The sequence below is a fragment of the Mus musculus genome, chromosome 2 (assembly GCF_000001635.26).
Source record: "Mus musculus strain C57BL/6J chromosome 2, GRCm38.p6 C57BL/6J".
NCBI lineage: Eukaryota > Metazoa > Chordata > Mammalia > Rodentia > Muridae > Mus > Mus musculus.
In genome coordinates, this window is record NC_000068.7 from 60,858,349 (window position 1) to 60,882,244 (window position 23,896).

Consider the following 23,896-nt stretch of genomic DNA (forward strand, 5'->3'; position numbering starts at 1 on the left):
GAAGGAAACTATTATGCAACACACCACCTCTTCCCCCTGCGCTTAGAATCTTTTCTCCTTTTCCACAATGATCCTGAGCCTTGGAGGGGGGTGATTATAGATGCCCACTTATGGCTAAGAAGTAGACAACTCTGTCATAGCTACAGTTACTTGTTCTCCAGAGCACTAGCAGTGGTTATGAGTTAAGGCTGAGAACAATGGCTATCTCTGGATGTAAATGCACATGTTTAGAAGGCAATTTGATAGAAACACTGTAAAATAGTAGAAGTTGCTTCCCCATTGGGACCTATGACCTCCCAGCCACAGGACAATTAGTGTGTGACCCAACTTTTCCTGGGGAGATGCAACACCCCTGTGTACTCACTCAAACAAGGTCATGATGGAATCAAAGGTGAGTTGGAAAGGAGTTTGTGAACAGTCCCTGGCTACAGGGAACAAGGAGCGCAAGTGAGACTGAGGAGCCTGGGGAGGGGGGGCTGGGGGATGCTGAGCAGGAGTCATCCAACCAGGAAATTCCAGAGTTGTCTTTTCCTGCTGTGTGTTGATTGCCTTTGTGGTGTGACAGAAGCTGCATGGACCTTGCTATGGTACTAAAATATCCAATAAGGGTGAGCCATCAGGATTGGGAGTGTCTGAGGGAGCAATCCCAGGATGGCATCAGACTTCATCTCTGTGGTATGGGGTGGTACGTCTGCTTGATGAGTGGGGTCCACCCTGTGAATATGGAGATGCCCAGAAAACAGTTAAAGGTTATGGGGAAGTCTTTAAGATTAGCACACAAAGATCGAGACTGTCAGCAAATGGCAGCGGAGGCTGCCTGGCCTGTTGTGTACAGTTAGAAATGCACCTGAGACTTAGATAGTGGCCGAGCAGGAACTTGTTCATATTCTGAACTTTTATCATATCAGAGAAAAGTAACTGCAACAAGAAAGGAATATGTGGCAGAATCTCCTGTTTTAGCCTCTGATGAGGCAAGTAAATTAGATAAACAAGAGGATGAGCGCGCTACGGTAAAGGGTAAAAAGTTACCCCTCAAGTCCACCCATTAGAACAAAGAGGACAAGTCTGTGTCCAGCATACAGACAGGGACATCAACATGGCCCAATGCAAGGGACTGGGGTGGTGAGGGGGTACTCAGCTCCAAATGCTTAAATTATGGAAGACAAACAGGCAAAGAAAGAGTATGTCCCAGCCTGACTTGTGAGGCTGCGGGGCATGGGAGCAGATGGGGATCCATCTGACTTCTGTGGAGGCAGGAAAACTGAGTAATATTACCTACCCCTCCTTCCTTAAGGCAAAGCCCGCATAACCTCAGGCAGTTTGAGGGAAGTCAGTCCTTGATGGACTGGCATAGCCATTGGGAACGCTTGATCATGTTCATCTGAAGTCCCTATAATGTCCAGAAATGGAAAACCATAAAGGAGGGGCAGGTGCTATTGAGGGAACCAGGAATATGGAGGAGCCGTGTTTGAACTCCAGTTCTGAGTTGATAGAACTACGTTCACAGAGGAGTTAAAAGGTTGATGTAGCAGGGATCTCCAGGCTGTTACGGAAGCTTCATGGCTTTGCTGAGCCCTCTGTGGGGCAAAAGCTTTATAGAGTAGGAAAGCTTTGGCAGGTCTAGGGAGCTTAGACCAGCATGTACAGAGTGCCCATAAAGTAAAAGAACGAGGTAGAGGAGATAAAGGTAAAACCGAGGAAGAGTCTACCCGAATTCCTCAAAGACAAAGATCTGTGGCGAGCTGGACTTCCTAGGGAAAAATTGATGGAAAGCCACTGTGTGCTAAGGAGCTGCTGAGGAGCTTAAAAGCCCGAGGAGGAGTTCTCAGAGGGAATCTTCGATAGAACAATACAGATGAAGATGATCAGCCTGTTCCAAGGCTGAGTAATTATCACTCATACCGAGAATAGTATACATCCCTCCAGCAAAAAAACGCTAGGGGGTGGAAATGGTTTGCCCACACAGAAACTCCCCAACAGCCAAGTATGGTGAATGGGGAGGCCTTAGCAAACCCAGGGCCTGGCTGACCCAGGGAGCCAGAAGGTACAGCAAGAGTCGTCTACTGCTTTAACCATAGGGTCTGCGCAGATTAAGTCAGGCCCACTGAGTTAGTCAAGTATGGAGGGAGGCTCTGAGGAAGAGCTGTAAGATATGGAAGCACAATGAATGGCTCAGAGAGAGAATGACTGCGGATTACAGCGAGCTAATTAACTTAGTGTCTCCCACCCATGCTTTGTACTGCATCTTAATCTATGGAGAAAGCATCTGATCTAAATGCATGGAGCATGTCCAGGCTGTAGACCTTGCTGATGTCCACTTCAGCATCTTCTTAGCTGTGAGCGTTAGGAATCACCTGACACTTGGCTGAGGCCAGGTAACAATGGACTTCTAGAGTATTTCACCACGGTTATCTATGTAACCTCTAACCTGGAATGGTGGTTCTGGATGCTGCCTGGCCTACTTATCCACGGGAAAGGTTTTGTTATACAGATGATACAATGCTAACCTCTGAGCATTTTGCAGATTTGTAAAGCCGCTGAAGAGACAAGCAGGTGTAATGCTATTTCCATATATCTTACAGCCCGACTGGGGCTTGGTTAACTGAAACCGGGGTGGGGTGGGGGTGGGGGAGATCCCAAAGGTTCCCTAATGGGCAGAAAAGGGACACTCCCAGAAGCTATACGGTTCTGAATGAAACCCCCACCTTCCTGTGAGGGCCAGGGAAGCCTGAGGAAACCCATGAAGGCCATTGCTACTACTCTTGGTTGTATGGCAGAACTAGACAGGAAGGCCCTATAGCTGAGCACACCACATGCTTTGACTACAGGACATAGAGAAATTAAGCTAGGATTTAACTCGAAAGTTCCACCCAGATGGCTTTTATAGTGCTGGAAGGGACCACAGCAGGCTGCTGCTAAACTCTCACTGACAATCCCTGCTTGGCTATAGACCCTGTGTGACTCAGTACTGACATCCTAAGTGGGATATGCTGGCTTGTCCAATAATGGCTTGCCTATTGTGGATATGACCAACAGCTTTCTAACTGAATTTAAGGCCTGCTCCACCAGAGGAACTTGGCATTGTTAAGCTAGGAAACAAACAAACAAACAAACAAACAAAACCAACCTAACAAACAAAATCATGCTAGGAAGGTCACGGGTCCCAATGGGGAAGCAACTTCTATTATTTTACTAGACAAATGTGATGTCTAACTGCCTTCTAAACATGTGGTTTATGCCCAGAAATAACCATTGTTGTCAGCCTTGACTCCTAACCACTAGTGCTGCTCTGGAGAACAAGTATCTAGAAAACTTGTAGCACAGTTGCCTGTAGTACAGTGGCCAAACCCTTCAACACATGAAGACAACTACAGCTATTAGCTATCATGGCTCAGGGTTCACTGTGGATAAAGGGGGCAAAAGGATGTAAGAACAGGAGGAAGGGGTGGAGCATTAGGTAACAGGTAACTCCAAGGTTGAAACAATCCATCCTGCAGAGATGGTCTTTCAGTAGGTAAACCATCTGAAAAAGCTTCAGGAAGTCCCTGAAACTGACCAGATTCGTAGGTCCCTCCTTGCCTTTTAAACAACAAAAGCTGAGCTTAAACTACAAAAAAAGACTTCCAGCTGAACCAAGCAGCAAAGATCAGGCCAACTGTCCTGTCCAGAAGCAGCAGAAATCAGCTGAGCTGTCTGGGAAAGGTATAGACCACAGCCACTTGGAGAGGAGCTTGACCAACTTGTGGAGCTGCCTGCAAACTGTGGGATGTGTTTCAGGTTCCCCCGCTTTATAAGCTCTCACATGCTGGGGCTGGGGGGTTGGGGTGGGGTGGGTCTTGGTAATGTTGGCGCCCCAATGAGTAACCTAACCCCTCATCCTTACTCCTTTAAGGAAACCTAATAAAACTCAATTGGACTTTGTTCATATTCAGACTTTGATTTGTTGTGGGTTCCTATGTGGGGTGGCTAGATGTATGTGTTGTGTCTACCTAGGAAAATTTGTCACACAACAGGAAAAATAAAGAAAAACTGTCATTAGAAAATAGCAGATGCTTCCACTTATTTCAGAAGTATTGCTATAGAACAAGTCTAGACTCTGCCTTCAACCACATGTAATTCTGTGATGAGAACTATCATTCCACAGTAGTACTCCTCAAAACCTAGAGGATGACCTTGAAGGAAGTAGAACAATCCTGCCATGGGGTGGACTGTGGGGAGCCGCACTCAACATTTGCCATTACAAGATGGCGCTGACAGCTGTGTTCTAAGTAGTAAATAATCTGCACATGTGCAGGGGCAGTTTTCCCGCCATGTGCTCTGCCTTTCTCGTGATGACAACTGGGCCGATGGGCTGCAGCCAATCAGGGAATGACATGTCCTAGGCGGAAGATAATTCTCCTTAAAAGGGACGGGGTTCTGGCACTCCCTCTCTTCGTCTCTTCTCTCTTCGTCTCTTTCTCTTCGTCTTTTCCTCTGCTCTCTTCCTCTGCTCTCTGCCTCTCTCCCTCTCTGCCCCTCTCTCTGCGTCTCTCTCTGCGTCTCTCTCTCTTTTCCTCTCTGCTTCTCTCTGCCGCACTCTTCCTCTCTTGCTCCTGAGTAAGCAATAAAGCTTTGCCGCAGAAGATTCTGGTTTGTTGCATCTTTCCTGGCCAGTTGCGAACGTGCGTAAGAGTGGACTCTGGAAGCAGACTGCTGGAGTTCAGATGTCACCATGACCACATTCTGTTTGCCCTTGGCAAACTAACTTTTCTCTTAGTCTTGATGTGTGTAACATGAAGCCTGGGTCACTGATTCCATTCCAACTCAAGGTCCATCAAGACATTGTGTAAGTACAGACAACAGAGCCTCAGGAAGATGTCAAGCTAGTAGGAAGTGCTCTGCCAGTATAGTCTGTGCCAAGCCCATCTTTCCCAGGCCTCTCTCTAAATATGCCACAGCCAGTTCTAATATTAAAAGTGACCTATACACAGTGCTGGTCCAGTCTCCCACCTCCTACTCTCAAGCTCCTTTGCACAAGCACATTAAAAACAGAGTGGAACAAATCACACTGAGTTCAAGTGGCAAAATATGAGAGGCGGGTGGGGGTGGGGTGGGATGGGGCGTGGCTCCCTAGGAAAGGCTATCCTCAAAACCACTAGACTGCCTGGACCTTCTCATTGGTTAGTCCAATGACCTGTAAGTCCTAAGTACACATGCATTGGCTAGAGCCTCTCTAAAATCCTGGAATTCCAGCACATACCTTCTAATACCTGAAGTGGAGACTAGCATGGGTGGAGGGGTATTAGACACGGGCATGGGCTCCATTAGGGTTGCTCTGTCTGTGCTCTTCTCAAGCTTGAAGGCCAATAGTACAAAAGGCCAGAAATTTACATCTTCCACTACCACTAAGGATATTTTCCCTCTACCCAGTGTACTGTGTGATCGACCTTTGCTGGCAAGAAGGTAAGAACTTAAAATGGCGCGACCAGTCCTAAAACTCCATTAAAATGAAAAAGGAGAGGAAAAAAAAAAGAGGGGTGAGTAAGATCTGGGTAAGCCTCTACAGTTTAGTAAAAGCTTTGAATCACTAATTTTCCCCCTAAAATACTCAGTAATGCATTTACTGTAAAGTTAAGTGAACAGATGCTGAGTGTCTGGGGATGGTGGGAGGAGCTGCACACCATGGCCTCCTGGCCTCTTGCCTAGACTGCCAACCTGCCTGTTGACAGTGGAGTGAAGCTGCACTGGATCTGCTGCCAAAGAAGCAGCCCTGCCTAGGGTGACAGCAGAGAGGATGAGGAGAAAGGGCAGCAGAGGAGGAAAATGCCAATTCATTGCCATCCCTGTACACGGTCTCTGCGATGCTTTGGAATCTCTGCTTCTTGCTCTATCTTTCCCACAAGACTCCTGGATCCCAACACACACACACACACACACACACACACACTAGGGAATTACGTAAAAATGTACAGGGCAAAATAAGGTGTCGAGAAAGAAAACAAGGAAACAGAAGTCATTCCCCATCCTGGGTCTCTGAGTTTCAGCTGGGTCCTGGAATCACAGTGGCCCTGAAGCTTCTGCCGGCTCAGCACCAATGCAGACTCTCCCGAAGCCCTTTCCTGCAGACACTCACTCGCAGGTCTCTAGGAGATGAGTTTAGCTCTGCCAGGGCTCAGGCTAATGAGGGTTCCAAGGAACTTTCTTACATCAGCTTTAAGTGAAGAGTCCCTGTTTTTCTTTAGAGTCAATTCTGACTCACTTGCTCAGGAACCTGTCATTCTCCACCACACATATATGTTTCCTGTCTCTGTTACCTCTAGGCTTATAGATTACTAGTGTGTGACAGTGCATTTTTCTACCACTGAGAAGACACAGTAAACCCTATGAGGAGCTCCTCAGATTTCTACAAGTTTCTAAATCACCCACAGAGCCCTGGATGTCCCCATCATGTTGGGAATACATAACACAGAGACAATTGTTTTCATGTTTGAGATTTTGATTATGACCAGCCACACTTAAGAAATAGTAAAAGAGGAGAGAGCAGAGCTGAGTGCAGACTGCCCCTGAAATTCAGAGGTCCTGGTGTTATGCCTGGTCCTGTCCACGGTCCCTAAGATGCATTTGCATACTTGGGGTACTTTGGGCTCTGTGTCTATGTCCTTTACAAAGCAGCTACCACTGTCCCTAATTCCCCACAGACTCTGCCTCCTGACTCTCTTCAGATGACACTTGAGAGACAACAGGAAAAGGCTTCTCCTGTCCTAAAACTTCACCCTCCCTGGACACACCCTCCAGATCCTGAGCCAAGCTGAGCTGAGCATTTTCTATTTCCTTGCTCTGACATCGTTCAGACCTGAGAGTTTCCACAGCTTCCCCCGAACTGGCATGCCACGAGTTCAATGTCCAATTCTCTAGGTTACAACTCTACGTGCTTCCCTAGGTCAAAACAAACAAAACCGGCTCCCTTGAAAAATCCAGTGACCTCATTTTGGGCAGAAAGTGCAGAGCACCTAAGGTGTATTTCCTGACACTTAGTGCTGCCAAACAGGGACAGACAGAAGCTTGCTGAGACAGTGACTACTAAGTATGCCTAACTTCACATGTTGGGTGCGGTTTTTGAAAACTGGGCCTGACTAAATTCCTGTTTTAAATACAGTAAAGAAAAAAAATTTTTTTGAAAGAAACTGAATAGAATCAGCAAATATTGTGCCCTTAAAATATGCACAAATCACACAAACCCAATGCTCATGGAGAGACGCCACGGCGCATATACATTTAGCAATCTGACTTGTACGAAGACACACACCCAATCAAAAGGTGAAGGAACAATTCAAGCAATCATAACACACAAGAAAGAGCCCTTTGTTCAAAGAAAGGACTAATTTAACTGATTTCCTTACAAATTAATGCCATCTGAGATTTGTTCTTTATTAACCAATCAGGAAAAAATAATTTTTTTTAAGTGAAGGCTAACAAAAGTGAAACACCTGTTTGTTAATGAAGCAGACACACAAGTTCCCGTTTAAGTATTCAAAAAGTTACATTGTAACACCTCTTTACATTCTAACACAGTAACTTTCAAATGAAAATTACAAATGGGCAAGAATCTCTTCCAACAATCTTCCCTACTAATGGTAGGAGTCATTTTCACTCCCCCACAAACAACCTGACTTCTCCAACACGGTGGCCCAGGAATCCCCTTTGCAGATAAAGACAGTGAATGCCTGGGTTTTTCCACTCTGCCCACACTACCACTCAGGTGTGGTGGATGAAAACCACATCAGGAGGGCTCAATTCTGACACAAGTTTCAGGTAGAACTTAAGAGACAAGAGGGAGGGGACCTGAAGGTGGGAAGACAGAGTTCTGCTGCCATTTGTAATGGTCTAACAAAGGCCTAGGAGAGAGCAGGGGAAAAGAGAGACTTCTAGAAGCTGGGAGAAGCTTCAGGCTAGAAGGATGGGAATGGGCTTGGCTGAAGCAGAGCGGTTCTGGAGCTCCTTGAAGGCTAGAGTTGGAAGATGCTTCTAGAATCATTTGTATGTTTGAGCCTTCTGTATGAAGATGAATCTTCTAACCTCCAAGTTAAAATTCAGCCACAAAGGGGAAAATGTCCTTACAACTACGTACAGTGTGTCACCAATATAATACTTCCATTATTGAAGCTCTTATGACTATGGATGTCATTTAGGCCCAATTGAGGAGTTCTGCCTCAAATAAATGAATGCTGTTAGTGATGAAATGTAATCCCCTAAGGCAGCCTAGGATTCTGACCCTGTCCCCCCACCCCCCAGTATCCTGGAATGAGATCTTCTTTATAGTCAAATGTCTAAACACAGGGACCCAAACACCATGACTGTTATAGATGAACAGAGGGGAAACTCTGGGCACAGGGAGACACCGTGAGAGCAAGAGTTTCAACGCCAATGTTAGGTAAGAGCAAAGAGCAAGGGGAAAGCCTGCTCCAGCACTCTGGGCTCCTGGGAGGAAGCATGGCTCTGTCAGTGCCCTCATCTGTCTAGCCTCAGAACAGGGCGTAAGCATCTACTAGGCTGAAATGGGCCTAGTAGATGACACACCTCACAGTGGTCCAGCCCACTACTGCACGGTGTTTCCCTGCTGTTTGTTTCTATAGCAGTAAAACAGCTATGTCACTAAAAACACGTTCAAAGAAAATGTTTTACTCCAAGTAGCCTTTTGTGTTTTACAATGTTCTCACCATTTCAGTATTATGACCAAATAAGAAAAAAAAAAAAAAGGTGACCAAAGTCAGGCTGATAAGATGGCTCAGTGTGTCAAGCGTTTGCTACAGGAACATCCTAACACCCACACTCAACAAAGTAAGTCAGGAGGAGGAAGAAGGGAAGGTCCCGCGTCGTCTGTCCACATCAGTGAGCTCCAAGTTCTCTGGGGATTCTATCTCAAAAATAAGACAGAGGTTGATAGAGGACACCTGACCTGAACTTCTGGCCTCTATATGCACAGCCACACATACATGCACACACACAGGGAGAAGGGAGAGAAAGAGAATGCTCACACACACCATGGATGACATAAACACAAGAATGCCTCCCCATGTATAACCAAAGTTATCTAAGATTGAACCCTAAATTCAAAACCTTCTGAGCAAGCTATGAATCACACCCACCTTCCTATGGTTTCACTTGCTGTTTATCTTACGCTGACTGTGCTCGCTCGCTCGCTCGCAGTGATCCTTGCTGTCTGCTTTGGCTTCGCTTTCTTTCTACTCCTTCTGTACACGCTAGGTAAAAGATTCCACAAAGACAGATCCACCCATGAGGAGTAGGCAGACTGTGGTACACAGAACCAACACGGCTCATGCTGGCTTTTGTATGTAAGTTTTACATCAGCCACCCCTAGATCATCCACAATTGCTTCCAAGTTGTCAAGTTGGTACCAGACAACTGTGGCCGAGACTGAGAGCTACAAAGCTTACACTCTTGTCAGCCCAGCATGAGATAAGCCATGAAATGCACCACTAATACCATAGTAAGCCTCTACTGATTATCCCTCTTGACCATCAATCCCAACTCTGCTGGGTACTGTTTCCTATCTTACTTCGTAGATTTAACTAGAGGACAATGATCAGGACCTTTCAGAATCTGAAACACTCTCTCCCTTGAATTTCTCTCAAGACTCTAGTTTTTCTACGTTGCTGTGATGGTTTCTGAGGCTGAGTCTTGCTTAGGCATCTATGGCTACCTACAACTCAAGAGTCCCCTCCATCTGATTTCCTAGTGCTAGTTACAGGTGTGCAGGAGCAGTGCCTGGCATTACACTGTTACTCTATAGAGTAGTCAGCTATGAGCACTGATAATACACTTAAAAACAAATACTACACGTGAGCAGTTGGTGTCTGCAGTATCTCTGATAACAACGCAGGGGAGTGGCCCCTCAGAGCACATGACCGGCATCCATGGTGGGCTCTTGGCACAGGGGCATTGCAAAGTTCTCCCCTACACAGGAACTTGTGCCCAGAAACCACACAGCAAACCCTGCCTGCTAGAGTAAAGCAGGAAGAGGCTAACATCATGCAAATGTGCCTACCCACAGCCAATTAAATGGAAAAGACGAAACTAATCTTGAGAACAAAAGAATATTCATTAATAATTGTGTGTGGGTTTTCCAGATCACTGGTACTTTAAACTGGGTTGCTTTCCCAAGTCACAGTTATCCTGATTTAGTAGATGCTTGAAAAAGCAGTAATAGAAGAGATGGGGAAACCAGCCTTAAGAGAAAAGAAATTAAAAGCAAAAAGAGAAATGAAAGCTGACTTACAGTGGCTTCACTCAACACATGCCCACCACAGGACCAATCTGGTCACAGAGAGGCTTTCAAACACCTTTCATGAAAGTAATTCTGAAGATCCCTCAACCATTATTTAAAAAATACAGTCTTTACTAATGTTCATTATGATGGCTGTGGTGCAAGGATGCAGCCTAAGTGGAAACTAAAATGGTAAAAAACGGGATCTCACACGGTTGAGTCAAAAAGGTAAGCTTCCCAAGTTGGGAGACCTCACCGTTCCTGGATGGCTTTGGATGTTAGCTCTTTCGGGAGAAATTAAACCAGACACATGGCCAGATAATCTCTACGACCCCTTCCAACGCCAAATGTAAAGATTCCTTTAAAGCTAGTGTTGCTTAAACTGTTTCAAACATACTGTTAATAACGTAGGACTAAGGAGTCCCACGATCAAGTAATTCCAGAAAATGAATGAAATACATACACAACTGGATAAATATTTTCACTTGCAGAAGTTCAAAAACTTCTCCTCAGCTACGCTAAGCAGCGCGTGATACCGCCAACTTTCTCAACACTGAGTATCTTAATTCCTGGAACACGTTCAACATTTCATAGAATGAGAAAATCTCAGTGAACACAACTGGGAAGCAGCTTTAAGTAACAAAGTTCAGGAGCTTAGAACCAGATATCAAAATGCCTAACTGTGGAGCATCCACTCAAGAGCCCTTAGCATCTCTGCACTGTTCACAGGTCTGGGCAGTGCCGGCACAACACCGGTGTATAAATTCTCCAGTGAGGGCTGAATGGTTTTAGCCTTTCCTCACATTTTCTGACAATGATCGGAATGATGACAGTTCCTTCCACTGTTAGGATTACACAGCCTCCACACGTGTTTACATAAACTGACTTGTGAGGGGACACCTCACAAGGGAAGCAGGGACAAGTGAGAGCAGCTGTGTCAGATGGCACACATGAGTCCCCCTTCCACCTCAAGAATGTCAAGTAGCCATTCTCGTGAATTTTTGTGTTGAGAAAAGGAAGACCTAAGAAATGTTAAGAAATGTCCTCACAACCATACAACTAATGAGTTTGTTGAAAGCCAACTATCTCCACATCTTGTCTTTCAAAGCAACTTGGGATGCTTTCAAACAGTGTCAGTGAAATTTCTTAAACTGAAGTAAAGGGTCAGGTTAAAAAAAAAAAAACCCACAATAATCAGTTTGTGGTTCATTCTCTATGAAACAAGACTGGGTGCTGTGTATGATGGTGTAGGCCTAGAATTCCTGGACTTGGGAGGCTGCGAGAGAAAAATAGGATCACTTTAAAAATGGGGAAAATATAACAGAACTTGATTCATTCTAAAACTACTATAAGAGAAGCAACAGGATAGTAGAGGCCACCCACGTCCTCTGCCTGTACAAGGAAGACAGTACTGTTCTTTCATCTACTCCAACAAGGCCACCAGGCAAGATCAGGGTTTGTACCATGATTCCCACGCTGGAGACCTAGGGTGTGATAGTCTTACTATTACTACACTGTCAGTTTTGACCCTGCTTGTCAACCATACTTCAGGGCAGGCCCCATGCCTAACAGCACTTGGTCAGCATGAAAGGGCTCCTTAGACTCTTGTTTGTTTTTTAGTGTGCCTCTTTTGTTGTGTTTTAGTATTTTTGTCTTGTTTTCTTCTTTTTAATTGGTTTTAATTTTACTGTTTTGTTTTCCTTGTTTTGAAGTTAGGTGGGGAGGAGTTGGGGAGAGGGAAAGAATATAGTTAAAACATATTTTATTTTAAAAACTATGTTACTGAAATGACAGTTTTATTTTTTCTCTTTTTCACCCCCCAGACTTTTCTTTGCATCTGAAGGGAGCTGCCAGGCTCCTTATTCTGAACATGTCTGGCCTCCCTGAGTTATCTACCTCCTCCAGCACGCCTAACAATCAATGCTCAAGTTTTATACAGTTCTCACTTTACCAATGACAAACACCACACTAACCCATTCCTCAGAACCCAGCCCACTGACTGCTGAAGATCTCAGTGTCTGGCTGACTCAGACAGCTGGCCCTCCCAGCTCCCCTCCCAGCTCCCCTCCGCCCTGCCCTCCCCCCACTTACTCATCCTTTCTTCATCTGTTTTGGTGCTCACCAATTTCCCAAGAACTCTAAAGCCTCCTGTCAGGACTCCTTGAGACTGCAGTTCCGTCTCTGATGGTCTCCCGTCTGGTCTCTAGGAACTAAACACCCAACACCCCACTGACACCTCAGTGTCACAACTAACCCTAGCTGGCTCTGACATTCTCACATCTGGCTCCTTCCAATATAGGGCTAACACTTGCCTCAGTGGCTCTTAAGAGCAAAGCCTACCCCCACCAGCTCTTGAAAGGACCTCCAACAGATTAAAACAGTCAGGGCTGTCACTCTTCAACTGGGAGGGACTCTCTTTTTCTTCTGGTGCTTGACTTTCCGAAAGACACTCCCTCCTCACTCATCTCTTCTTTAAACCTTCTGGAATGTGCTTCCTCCTGCTCACTCCTCCTGCCCCATTGCACACACAGTGTTCTGTGGAAACCTCAGACCCACAGACACACATCGTGACCTCTCAACAGACAATTCCAGCTGCCTTTCACCAGCCTTTGTCTTCCATGACCTCTGGGCATCCTTTACTGGAGCCAACAAGCTCTCCTTGCAAGAGCTGCCGAGGCTCCGCATTCTTTCAGAGTTCTGGTATTTCTGTCACCTACTGTGTCAAAGGCCCAGCCTGCTCCTTCCTGGATGGTTAGAACTTACGCTCCACCACCCCCCCCCCCTTTGACACCCTGCTCCCTGGAATATCTTCTCTTACTCCCAAGACTTCTCTCCCTAGGCTTCAGTTCTATATTATAATGGCCTTCTGAACAAACTTGAGATCACAAGCGGTGGGGCCAAGTTAAAATGGTCAGGGCAAACACTCTGGCCTTCCCTGGGCTTCTTTCTCTTATGTGAGGATGAGCTGGCTGCTGGGAGATGCTTTAACCTGTGGCACTTTTGGTTGTTTGTTGTTTCTGTCTTTCAAGAAGGGATTTCTCTGTGTAGTCCTGGATGTCCTAGAACTCTCTCTGTAGACCAGGCTGTCCTCAAACACAAGAGGTCCACCTCCCTCCCCAGTATTGGCATTAAAGGTGCGCACCACCACACCGAGCTTCTGGGCCTTTCTTATTTCATAAATGCAACAGGAGGCTCTCTAGTCAGCCTGGTCTTCAGTGACATAACAATGACCAAAACAAACAAACAACAACCAAACACATTTGAGGCTTTTGAGATGGCCCAGTGGGAAAAGATACTTGCTGCCAAACCTGATTACCTGAGTTGGATCCCTGGGACCAACATGGTAGGAGGAGATCACATACACTCACATACACTCACACACACACACACACACACACACACACACACCAAGCAAACAAACAAACAAACACAAAAACTTTAAGTAAAAACATTGGCAGAATATGTTTTCCACACTGGAGAATATCACGTGACCATAAAAGAATAAATCTATGCACCCATGTGAGGCAGCCTTCACGCTGGCTTGAAGGCAACCCTCACAGAAGCACAGAAATGTATACAGCCCACTTCAGTTCTTACCTTGAAGTACAAAGACACATTAAAAACTGGATATTTCCCTTCAAGAAACTGCTGTGAACTCAGCAGGACGTTTGGCATTCCTGGTGTCTGGACAGAATGTCAGCCACAGAATTTAGCAATCCTACCCCTCCTTATTATAACATGTAAAAAATGTAGAAAATCTCTGTAATAGACCAGCTGAGCTGACCTTATCACTTAGCCCACTGATAAGCAAGCAAGCTACCTTAGCTTTTCAACCTCCTAACCAAGACTAAAACCTGGGACCTCTGCTTGAAACCCTTTACTCTCAAGCAGTCTGTTAATAGCCACTCCAGCCCATTGGCACGACTGTATTTGACACCTCTCCTTCAATCATGGCACCTTCTAAGCCCAGGCTCTGCTCTGGTCTATTTTAATAAGCGTGATCTCATAGCTCTCTGCCTTTCAACCTCTGCCCTGCATCCTGCTAACCTCAATCACTTACTGGTCCCCCAGTAAAACCTGTCTCCTCCATCTTCAAAGCCTGGACTGTAATTCAGCATCTACTTGAAATGAAATGCAGGTACCATGCAGCCAACATCCCGCCTCAACACTGCCTTTGTCTTAGAGCTTTCACATCCGTGCAAAACCTGTGGGAGGACATCCATCAATAAGCATAACATTTGAAGCGCCAATTCAGGGGCTTGAGTACTGTCTGTCATCTGTATAACTCTGCCGACGAAAAAACTGAATTGTTTTCTTTTGGGTCCTAACTATCCCTTAGCTATTTCAACAGGTGGGCTCTCAGCACTCTCGGAACCTTCCGGGACCAGCTCTTTACTTCCTAGGACTTATGTCTATTTAGAAAACCATTTAACTTACGCCACACATCCAGTAACTAACACAACCCTTTTGAGTTGCCCTGAAACTGAAAAACCGAACTCTGCTTGAGTTTGTGGATAGTTTGACCTGTAAAATTGAGACCAGGAAACAGATACAAAGTGCTCTCTAGAGCAGGTGAATAGGAATGGTTGAACTTACTAGTCTCAAACCAAAATGATGTGGGGCTTTTTGTTTTTGTTCTTGTTGTTTTTTTCCCTTTTAACTCAAGAGAGTCGCCTGCCTCTGCCTCCCAAGTGCTGGGACTAAAGGCATGCAGCACTACCGCCCCACGGAAATGATGCTTTATAGCCTGTTCCTCATAGGAGGCCAAAGAACAGAGGACCTAAGTGTGGGGTGACAGGACTGATATGAAGAGGAAGGGAGAGGACAAATGTGAAATGATGAGGATACATACTTGTCCAGCCCACACAGCATCAAAATTATAGTACTTGCAAAGATATGGCCAAGCGACCTAAGGATGAGCACAGAGGAGTGAAGTAAAATAGCTAACACAGTAACTCTGTGTTTTCTCTTACTCTAACCATTTCCCCCAGCCCTTCCTCAAGCCTTAGAGCCTCTGCAGCTCTTATCAAAGACCCCTAGCCACTGAAACTCTCCTAGGTTACATCTCGGGAAGTGCTTCTATAGTGCTGAACTGATCTGTCCTCTACTGCTTACAGACATCCTCTCTACTTCACTATACATAAAACTCGCCTCTCGGAAGTTGCACCTCCCACCATGCTACACTTTGAAAAAAGCAGCAAAGGAAGTTCCCAATGAAGACCATCAGGACTAGTCAAAATAAATTACAACCAGAGGAATGTGACAGAAGCGGAACAGCTTGGATTTGTCCCGTGTAATACAGCCATTCAATGTGTGGGACACTTATCTGTCCATAAAACGGTTGCATTTCTCCGCCCTTTCTATTAAAAGCCATTCTATAAAGTAACTATACTGATTAGTTTTGTCAACTTGACACAAACTAACTACAGTCTTTTGGAGAAAGGAACCACAATTGAGGAACTGCCTGCATGGGATTGGCTGGTGGGCATGTCTGTGGGCTCTTTTCTTGACTAGTGACTGATATGGTCCACTGTGGGCAGTGCCACCCCTAGGCAGGGGCAACCAAGCTGAATTAAGTAAGCCAGTAAGTAGTGTTCCTCCACCATCTCTGCTTCAATTCCTGAACCAAAGTTCCTAGTTTGAGTTCTATCCTGACTCCCCTCAGGGACAGACATTGACATAGAAGTATAAGTTAAATAAACTTCTTCCTCCAAATTGCTTCTAGTCCTAGTGTTTAACACGGCAACAGAAACCAAGCTAGAACAGTGACCTAAAATAGGAAATTTCACGTATTTGGCTGCATCTCGCCTACACTAATTCATGCATGTAAATTAGGTCCTTAAATTTGTTTTTTTTTTTTTTCTTTTAAAGTTCAGGTGGTATGTTCAAAAGAAGGAAATCTAATGTTGCTACACACACACACACATATATATATATAAAATAAATTCCAAAAAGGTGGCACAGGATTTTGTTTTTAAGGTAGAGAATCAGAAATAGCAAGAATCACACCTTAACACTGAAACCCAGGAAGAGAGAGAAACAGGCTCTGTGTGTGTGTTTATGTGTGTATGAAACAAAAGCGTTGTGTGTATGAGCATGTGTGTATATATGTGCATGAAAAACGGTGCTGTGTGTATGAGTTTCTGAGTGTATGTGCATGTGTGCGTGTGCATTTGCATGAGACACAACAGTGTTGTGTGTATGTATGTGCATAAGAAATACAGTGCTGTGTGTATGAGTGGGGGAGGGGGGCCGAGGAGGTCCTTTTTACTCTGCTGCCCAGCCCGACCCTGAGTGTCCTACACAGCAGCTGGGACTGCAGGTATGCACCCTGGAGGTCAGCCCTATACTGCTGCTGGACATTCTCAACATGAAGGAATTCTTTAGTATTTCGCCAATGTTGAGAAACTAAAGATAACTGCCATTTCAAGAGTTTTCACTTTAAAAAAGAAAATTGATAACCCAAGAACTCCTCCCTCCTTGTATCCTCTGTGGTCCAAGTGACGGAAAGGCTGAAGGACAGTGTAAAGAGCTAAGAGGGGAAGCCAGGCATGCGTGTTCTACGACAGAAGCAGCAATGCGCTGCTGCCTTTTGAACATTTCCTTCCCCAGGTTGACTTTTCTGTACTTTGTTAACTTATTTACTGACTGAGCAGCTCAGACTTAGCCTCAAACTTGGAATCCTCCTGTCTTAGCTTCCTGAGTGCTACATCTATAACCGTTATACTCAGTCCCAATATTTTAAAGTTAAATTTTAGAAATTATATTGGATATGCAACTAACAAACACAAAATAAGCTTCCCTAATTTACATATCATTGTTTTGGAATTCCCTGTGCTTAAAAGTGGGCCCACCTTTTCCAGGTCCTAGTAATCGGAAGAAAGGCAGGATTTGTTCTGTCATTGTAAAAAGTGTTAAATACCAACAGCTGCATTAATTCATTAGCTTAATCCAGAATTCAGTTTCCCTGTTTACCTAGTAACTTTAGTCTAACCTCAGAAAACACCTTTCTCCTTGTCTACCATGTATTTTAAACTCCAGAAAGCATTAGAACGGAGCGAGCCAAGCACTCCTTACAGAGTTGAAAACAAACACCCACCAAAACACCTACAGACTCCCAAGGACAAAAGGGAAGAAAAAAATGTTTCCATTTCTGAGTAAGGTAAAGATGACATCTTTGAAAAATCAAACATACAAACCCCACAGAGGATAAACTCCAGGAAAGCAGTCCAGGCACACTAATGATCAAATCTGTCAGTTTTCAAGCAATTTAAACACTTCTTTTGTGTGATCCGTGCTTTTTTTTTTTTTTACTTTCTGCTTTCAAATACCTGCATAAAATAAAGACTAGAGGTCGAGGGCTTGGTTCTCCAGAGAGAAGGTAAATGGCACCAGCTCTTAACACACAAACAAGCACTTAAAGGCAGAGATCCATGGCTCTGCTTACTAATATTCTTTTAAACCTGGTTGAGAACTTCATTTCCAACCCCAAGCCCTTATACCCTCCTCTGAGGCTGCCCACAGCCTAAACACAGTCCCTTCTTCCGAGGCTGTAAACAGGGCCCACTCTTTAGAGACTGGGTTGAGTTCTCCTAAGATCTCACAGAGCCTCCCGGGACCGCTTGCTGCTACCTGCTCTGTGGGGACATTAATAATAGTAACACCTTAGAAGGATGAACAACAACCGCCTTGTGAGTGTGCACAATTATCTTTACTCAGCACAACCCCCGGCTCAGGGATGTGAGGAGGCCTGGAAAAGGTAGACTGGAGCCAAGTGACATGGAGAGCAGGAAGAAGGAACACTGACCAAAATGGCTGAAGGAGGTAAAGGGTGAGATCTGCATTTCCATCAGCCTTAAGGGATGTGCTAAGAGGCAAATTTCTAAGTGGGGTAAAGAAAACAAGAATAGTTGTTTTATAATCATGTTTTATAACTAGTTTTTAAAAAGTGAATTGGGTTCCCTAAGATAGAATTGCTTGATTTAGCAAATAAAAACACACAGCACAACATATTTGAGACACTTGTACCTTTAAAAAGAGGGTTATCTGAGATTCTGAGTTTACTCAATGTTCAATAGGCTAGCTGTTAACCCTGGAGCAAAGGCGTTTATGGAACAAACAAACACCAATAAATTACAGTGCCTCAATTCCCCAAGCTAAACCAGGCCACGGGATACACTCCATGTCTTCCAGAGTCACCTAGGAAAAGAAGCAGCCAGGAGGCTCAGCTGCTCTTGACAGAGTCTTCCTTTTTCTCTCTAGTAGTAGACCCAGCCCTGGACCTCAAAGACCTGGCTTTCACTCACAGGCCATCTCATTTCACTGCCCATTTCATTCCCAGTCTCTTTTCCATCTTATACTGATACGGTGGGGGGTGGGGTGGGGATTAAACACAACAAAAAAGAAAGGATATGCCCTAAGTACTGACTGCTCACTGAGAACATTACAAACATCCCCAGAGACCCTCCCACAAAGAAAACAGGCCAAGAATGCAATAATTTTAACAGTCTCTGGGGTGTGCTCTTGACAGCTGTCTGTCTGTCTGTGTCAAGAAGGAAGGAGAAAACAAAATCCAGAAATGTATTCAAAACCTAGTGTGAACTATGGGAAATCTAGTGAGATGCCAAAAGGCGTACCTAGCAGAAACAGTGCCCATCCTCCATGGGAGTGTAGACTTCACAAAAGCCTATGGGTAGGCATCTGAAACCCACCGCTTTTGATTAAAAAAAAAAAACTACCAAATCACAAACGCACAGAGTAGAATATAAAAAAAGAGATGGAACTTTATTTACACAAACCAATTTTGTACTTGCTACTTCCTCCAAGCAAGCCTCCAATCTCTGCCTAAACATTTGCCTTTGTGGGGGGAAAAAAAAGGTTGGGATTGGCTTGGGCACTATTAATTTAAAACATCGTCCACCCAACTTTAATCTACACACTTTACAAAACAGGATCCACTAAACACAAGTGGCTGTGAGCAGAAACGGCTTGGCGAGGAGTGATCAACAGCTTTCTATGTCATCTTCTAAACAAGGCCAAACAGTGAATCACTGGAATTCCTCACGTGCAGCTACACCCAGTTAATCTTCAAGAAAGCAGCAAATTGTGTAAATCTACTTAAACTGGGGTGGCAAGTACCTCGCTCGCCAAGAGTGAGCAAGATTTGCTAAGCTCGCCTATGAGAAGGCAAGCCCATCAGTTGAGGAGAGGCAGACCCACCGAAATTCTGATCACTGGTTCACCTACTTCCAACACCCTGTGACAGACCACTAGGGCAACATTCTCAGCCAAAATGGCTCTGGCTACGTGTCACGATCTGCAAAACTCATACTACGTGACATCACTGAGTCAACTAAAGCAAGGAAGAAGTGCCATGAAAGAAATAAGGAAACATGAAAAAAGTGTAAAATAATGATAATAATGATAGTAAGATTTTTAAAAGACAAGAAACAGAACCTGAAATCAAACTGGAAATAGCCACTTTCAGTCTGTAAAGACTTTTAAAGTATGAGGCACTTCCTGTTCCTTTTAAGCCACAATGAAATATTTTCACAATTACCAACGTCGTGATTAATGGTTTCATTTCCGTTGGGGGACGCTGGTTTCACAGAGTCAGACTGTATCTACTTAAGGAATATCATATTTGCAAGTCACAACCCACAGTGAGAAGATGTGCTCATTTCTTCAGAAACTTAAAACTAATAACCTTTATCTAGCACTGACTAGCAAGGAGTCACTGGAGTATTCAGACTCACCTCACTGGCCTGAGCTGAGCAGGTGTATGTATGTGCCCACAGGCTTGTGATGCAGGAAAATCCTGTTTATCCAAGGTGCCCTGGTTACAGCCCTTGGGGAGAGAAGGATGAGCAAGGCCCACCTCTGCTTCCACAGAAACTGGGTGACTCCTCCATATGTAAAGTGCAAAAGGGACTAACAATCGCTCACCGGAGCAAAATGCTGACATCAATGTTCCCACCAAATACCACCAACTCATCCTTCAGATCAAACTCTGAACATCCTTCTTCACCTTCTCTCTCCCAACCTACACTCACATACATACGGGGTGGGTGGAGAACTAGGGAGTCAGAGGTACCGGCACGGAGGATTTCTACATGGGTGTTTCCTGGGATGTTCATGGCAGAAAAGGCCATTGGAGTATGAGGTCCCAAAGGCCTGGTGGCCAGGATTCAAGTCCTGCCTCTGCACGCTGGGTGGTATGGACTCTGGGCAAGTTATTTAATCCATGCTTTAATGTTCACTGTAAAGTAGAGACTAATATTACCTACCACACAGGGCCGCTGCCAATGTGATGAAATCAGTTAATCCACAGAAACATTCCAAATGCCAGCCAGCAGGTAGTAAGGTGCTCGGTGATCGTTAGCTACCACGATTCTGTGTGTGTCTATACTAAGAGTGATTCTGACTTGTAGGCGTTCCAAAGGTGATTTAAGTATCCCTCACACTCCTTTTTATTCCTCAAGGAAGTTATCTGAAATCAGCCCCTAACAGCTGATTGTGTATTTCTAGATGAAAATCAAACTGCATTATATGCCTGAAAATTGCCAATTCTGTCGGCAAACTGAAGAAAGCATTTATGAACTGAAAGGCGCAAAGCTTTGCATCACAGCATCTTATAAGAAGTATTAATTAGATTTCCCATTCAGGCTAAGCCAGGATGAGATCATGAAGTCACTCACGGTAACCAGGTCCCTGCGCTCCAAGTGTGCTTTTTCAGTGAATGGCAAAATACTAACAAAAGAAACCTTTGACTCAAATACCACTGGTACCCAGGGTCTTGTGTCTGTATAATGCCTACACATTCATTTCTTTCTTTGCCTATAGAAAAAAGAAAGTCTGTTTGTTTTTCTGATTCAGTCAGCCCTTTTAGTCTTTGAGTCTAAGGAGAGGCTTGTGAAAAGAGCATCTTATCAGCATGCTCCAGCCAGCAGGCTGTGCCCCCCTCCACAACCAAACCTCCAGCCTCTCTCAGCAAAAGGCCTCACCCTCTGAGCCTTTTCCCATTTCAGAGCTAACACCCTGCTGGGTTTTGACAACAAATAAATGAATACACAAGGCCCTAACATAATTAGCCATCTTTTCAGGTAGAGAGAGGTGGGTGGGGGGAGGAGGGCTTGGGAGAATACTTTAGTGTAAATTGGCCTCACTTCTGAAGTTGACGCTGGCACACAGCATCTGAGGGCACTTATTTTAAATAAAGCCACATGAAGTGAGTTTTCGAGATACCCGTCCGTGAATCCTGACCTTGTGCATATCTATCTCAGCCAAGTCGTCAGTAAAGATTTTAAACTTGTAACCCAAAGATTGGACTTCTTAATCCAGGAGAAAGGCTGTGGCTTGGACATCGTGGGCACTGAAACCCAGGGACATTTATTTACTTCTTTTAAAGGGGAATTTTAACAAACAAAAGAGGCAAAGAAAGTAAAATAGAAAATAGTACTTTGTGACCCCGAGGAAGCATTTCAGATGGGCTGATGCTGGACAGCCGGAACAATAATCCTGCAAACCGCCACAAAGAACTCAGCAGGCTCCAGTGCCACACATCTGGATCTTAATGGAACCACAGTTTACGTGGAAGGGTGCATTTTGCTGCTATCATTACTGGGATAACTTAATTGATCTGTCTCTGTGGCTGAGGGTGTAGACTAGAGATTTATTACGAAGGGAAAAGATCTGCAATGCTGCCTTTTCTTTTTCAACAAGCATTCTGTCACTGACCTCTAAACGAGTTTAACCTTTTCTGAGCAGACCTGCACATTTTTAACATAATTTAGAGCTAGGGTTTTTGTTGTTGTTATTGCTGCTGCTGAGAGGCTGTGGGGTTTTTATCACAACATGGCTTCAGTAACCTTCTTTCAAAAACAAAGATGTTAAAAACAAAAGACCGAAACTAAAACCTGCCAGTTCCACTCCTTTTCCAGGCAGGGGATTCGGATGTAACCTTTCAAGTGCCTTTGGAGTTCAATCTGTTAGAAAATGTATGAAACAAAATTAGAATAGGAAAAGGCGTGTGTATGACTCAGGCTTATCCCAGTATCTCTATCACAGGATTTCCCTGTGTTTCTGAAAACCTTGAGAAAGTGACAGAAGTTCCTGTTTTTCTTTTCTTTTTTGTCTTTTTTTTTTTTTTTTTAAAATAAGAAGGGTGGCGCGCGCGAACACACACACACACACACACACACACACACACACACACACACACGTCTTCCGGGTTCCCCATGAATCAGACAGGTTTCTTGGAGGTCCCCTAGTGCAATGCAAAGCACTGCCCCGACGTATCCCCAGTTCCTCTGTACACAAAGGTCTCCAGGAAACCCCCAAACTTGTTGCGGGCCGCCGGAGCCCTTGGCCGCGCGCCTGCCCGTCCCACCTCTCCGCCAGTCCCCGTCCCGGTCCCCCCGGGCATCTCTCCGCCCGCCGCCTCCTTCCGAAACCGGGTCACCGCCCCGCGCGCTCGGCGCAGGCCTGGGGAGCGCGGCAGCCTCACCTGCTTGCGGTAGGGCGTCCTGCAGCCGCCGGCAGCGCCGGGGTGGCCGCTGCCGCTGGGGAAGATCATCTCGGGCGCGGGGAGCTGAGGCAACCGGGGCCGCGGCGCTCCGGGAACTCCCTCTCTCGCCTGTCCGGGCAGGCGGAGGGAGGATGCGGCCGGGGACTGGCTCGCGGCTCCCGCCCTAAAAGTGCGGCGCGACGCGCGCGGCCGGCGACTCTCGAGCAGCTCCGGGGGCCGCCGCCCTGCGTGCCATGGACCGGAGTTCGCGCGCGGTGCCGGCGGCAGCGGACGAGCAGCGCCGCCGCGTCCCCACCTCCCGCCGCCTCAACCACCGCCCCGAGAGCGCGCCGGCCGGGGGCGGGGAAGCAGCCGCGCACCGCCTAGTGCCGCGCCCAGCCCTCCCGCGCCTCCCGCCCGCCCGGCCGCCCGGCCGCGCCCGCTCCCCCGGCCTCGGCCCCCGCGCTCGGCCTCCCGGGCTGGGGCGGCAACCCGGGCTGCGCGGCGCCCCCATCCCGCGCAATGGTTGGCTCTGGCGCCCCGCATGCCTCACATTCCTGGGAGCAGCCACCCCAGGCCCTTGGGCCAGGCGTCGCCGTGGCTTCGCACCCCACTTGGCTGCCCCTTTTAAGGGCATCGCTTCGGGAACCGCTGGAACACCTGGATAGGAAGCCAATGGCCCGCCTTTTCTTTCATCTTTCACAGCAGCCCCTGGTCCCGAAAAGGCGCGGATAATTACTCTCACTTCCCTGTCCAGATCTACCTCCCAGGACACTTCTCAGCCCCCCAGTTATAAGCATGCTACATTTTTGTAGAGCAAACGGGTGGGTTTTTTTTGTTTTGTTTTGTTTTGTTTTTGTGTTTTCCTTTCCAGTCCCTCACCCAAATACACCCGGGAAAGTTTTCAATTTCATTCTTGTGCCACAGAGGAAGAGTTTTCCTTCAAGACAACATTATCAAAAAAGCAATGAAAACCTTATAAGCCATCCAAAGGGGAGACCTGTCCTTCCTGGAAAAGACAGAAGATACAGGAATTCAACCTAGTTATTAAAAAGACGGCAAGAAAGGGACAAAGACAGGAGTAATTTCCTTTGTTCTCAAGTGGAAAAAAAAATAAAAACTGCTTC

At 45.8% G+C, this 23,896-nt stretch overlaps 1 protein-coding gene across 10 annotated transcripts in view; it reads right to left on the reverse strand.

Annotated features, from left to right (window-relative positions):
* The window catches only part of Rbms1 (RNA binding motif, single stranded interacting protein 1), a 213,688-nt gene that overhangs the window by 108,156 nt on the left and 81,636 nt on the right, over positions 1-23,896 (reverse strand). For 2 of the 10 annotated variants that reach the window (XM_030251909.1, XM_030251907.1), the window contains exon 1: positions 22,770-23,155. The exons of 6 other annotated variants lie outside the window; for them this stretch is intronic. In XM_030251909.1, coding sequence (XP_030107769.1) covers positions 22,770-22,838 — 69 coding nt within the window. In that variant the 5' untranslated portion in view covers positions 22,839-23,155. Of the gene's footprint in view, positions 1-22,769; positions 23,156-23,896 lie in introns of those variants that run through there. 2 more of the 10 variants (NM_001141931.1, NM_001141932.1) reach the window with 1 other exon arrangement.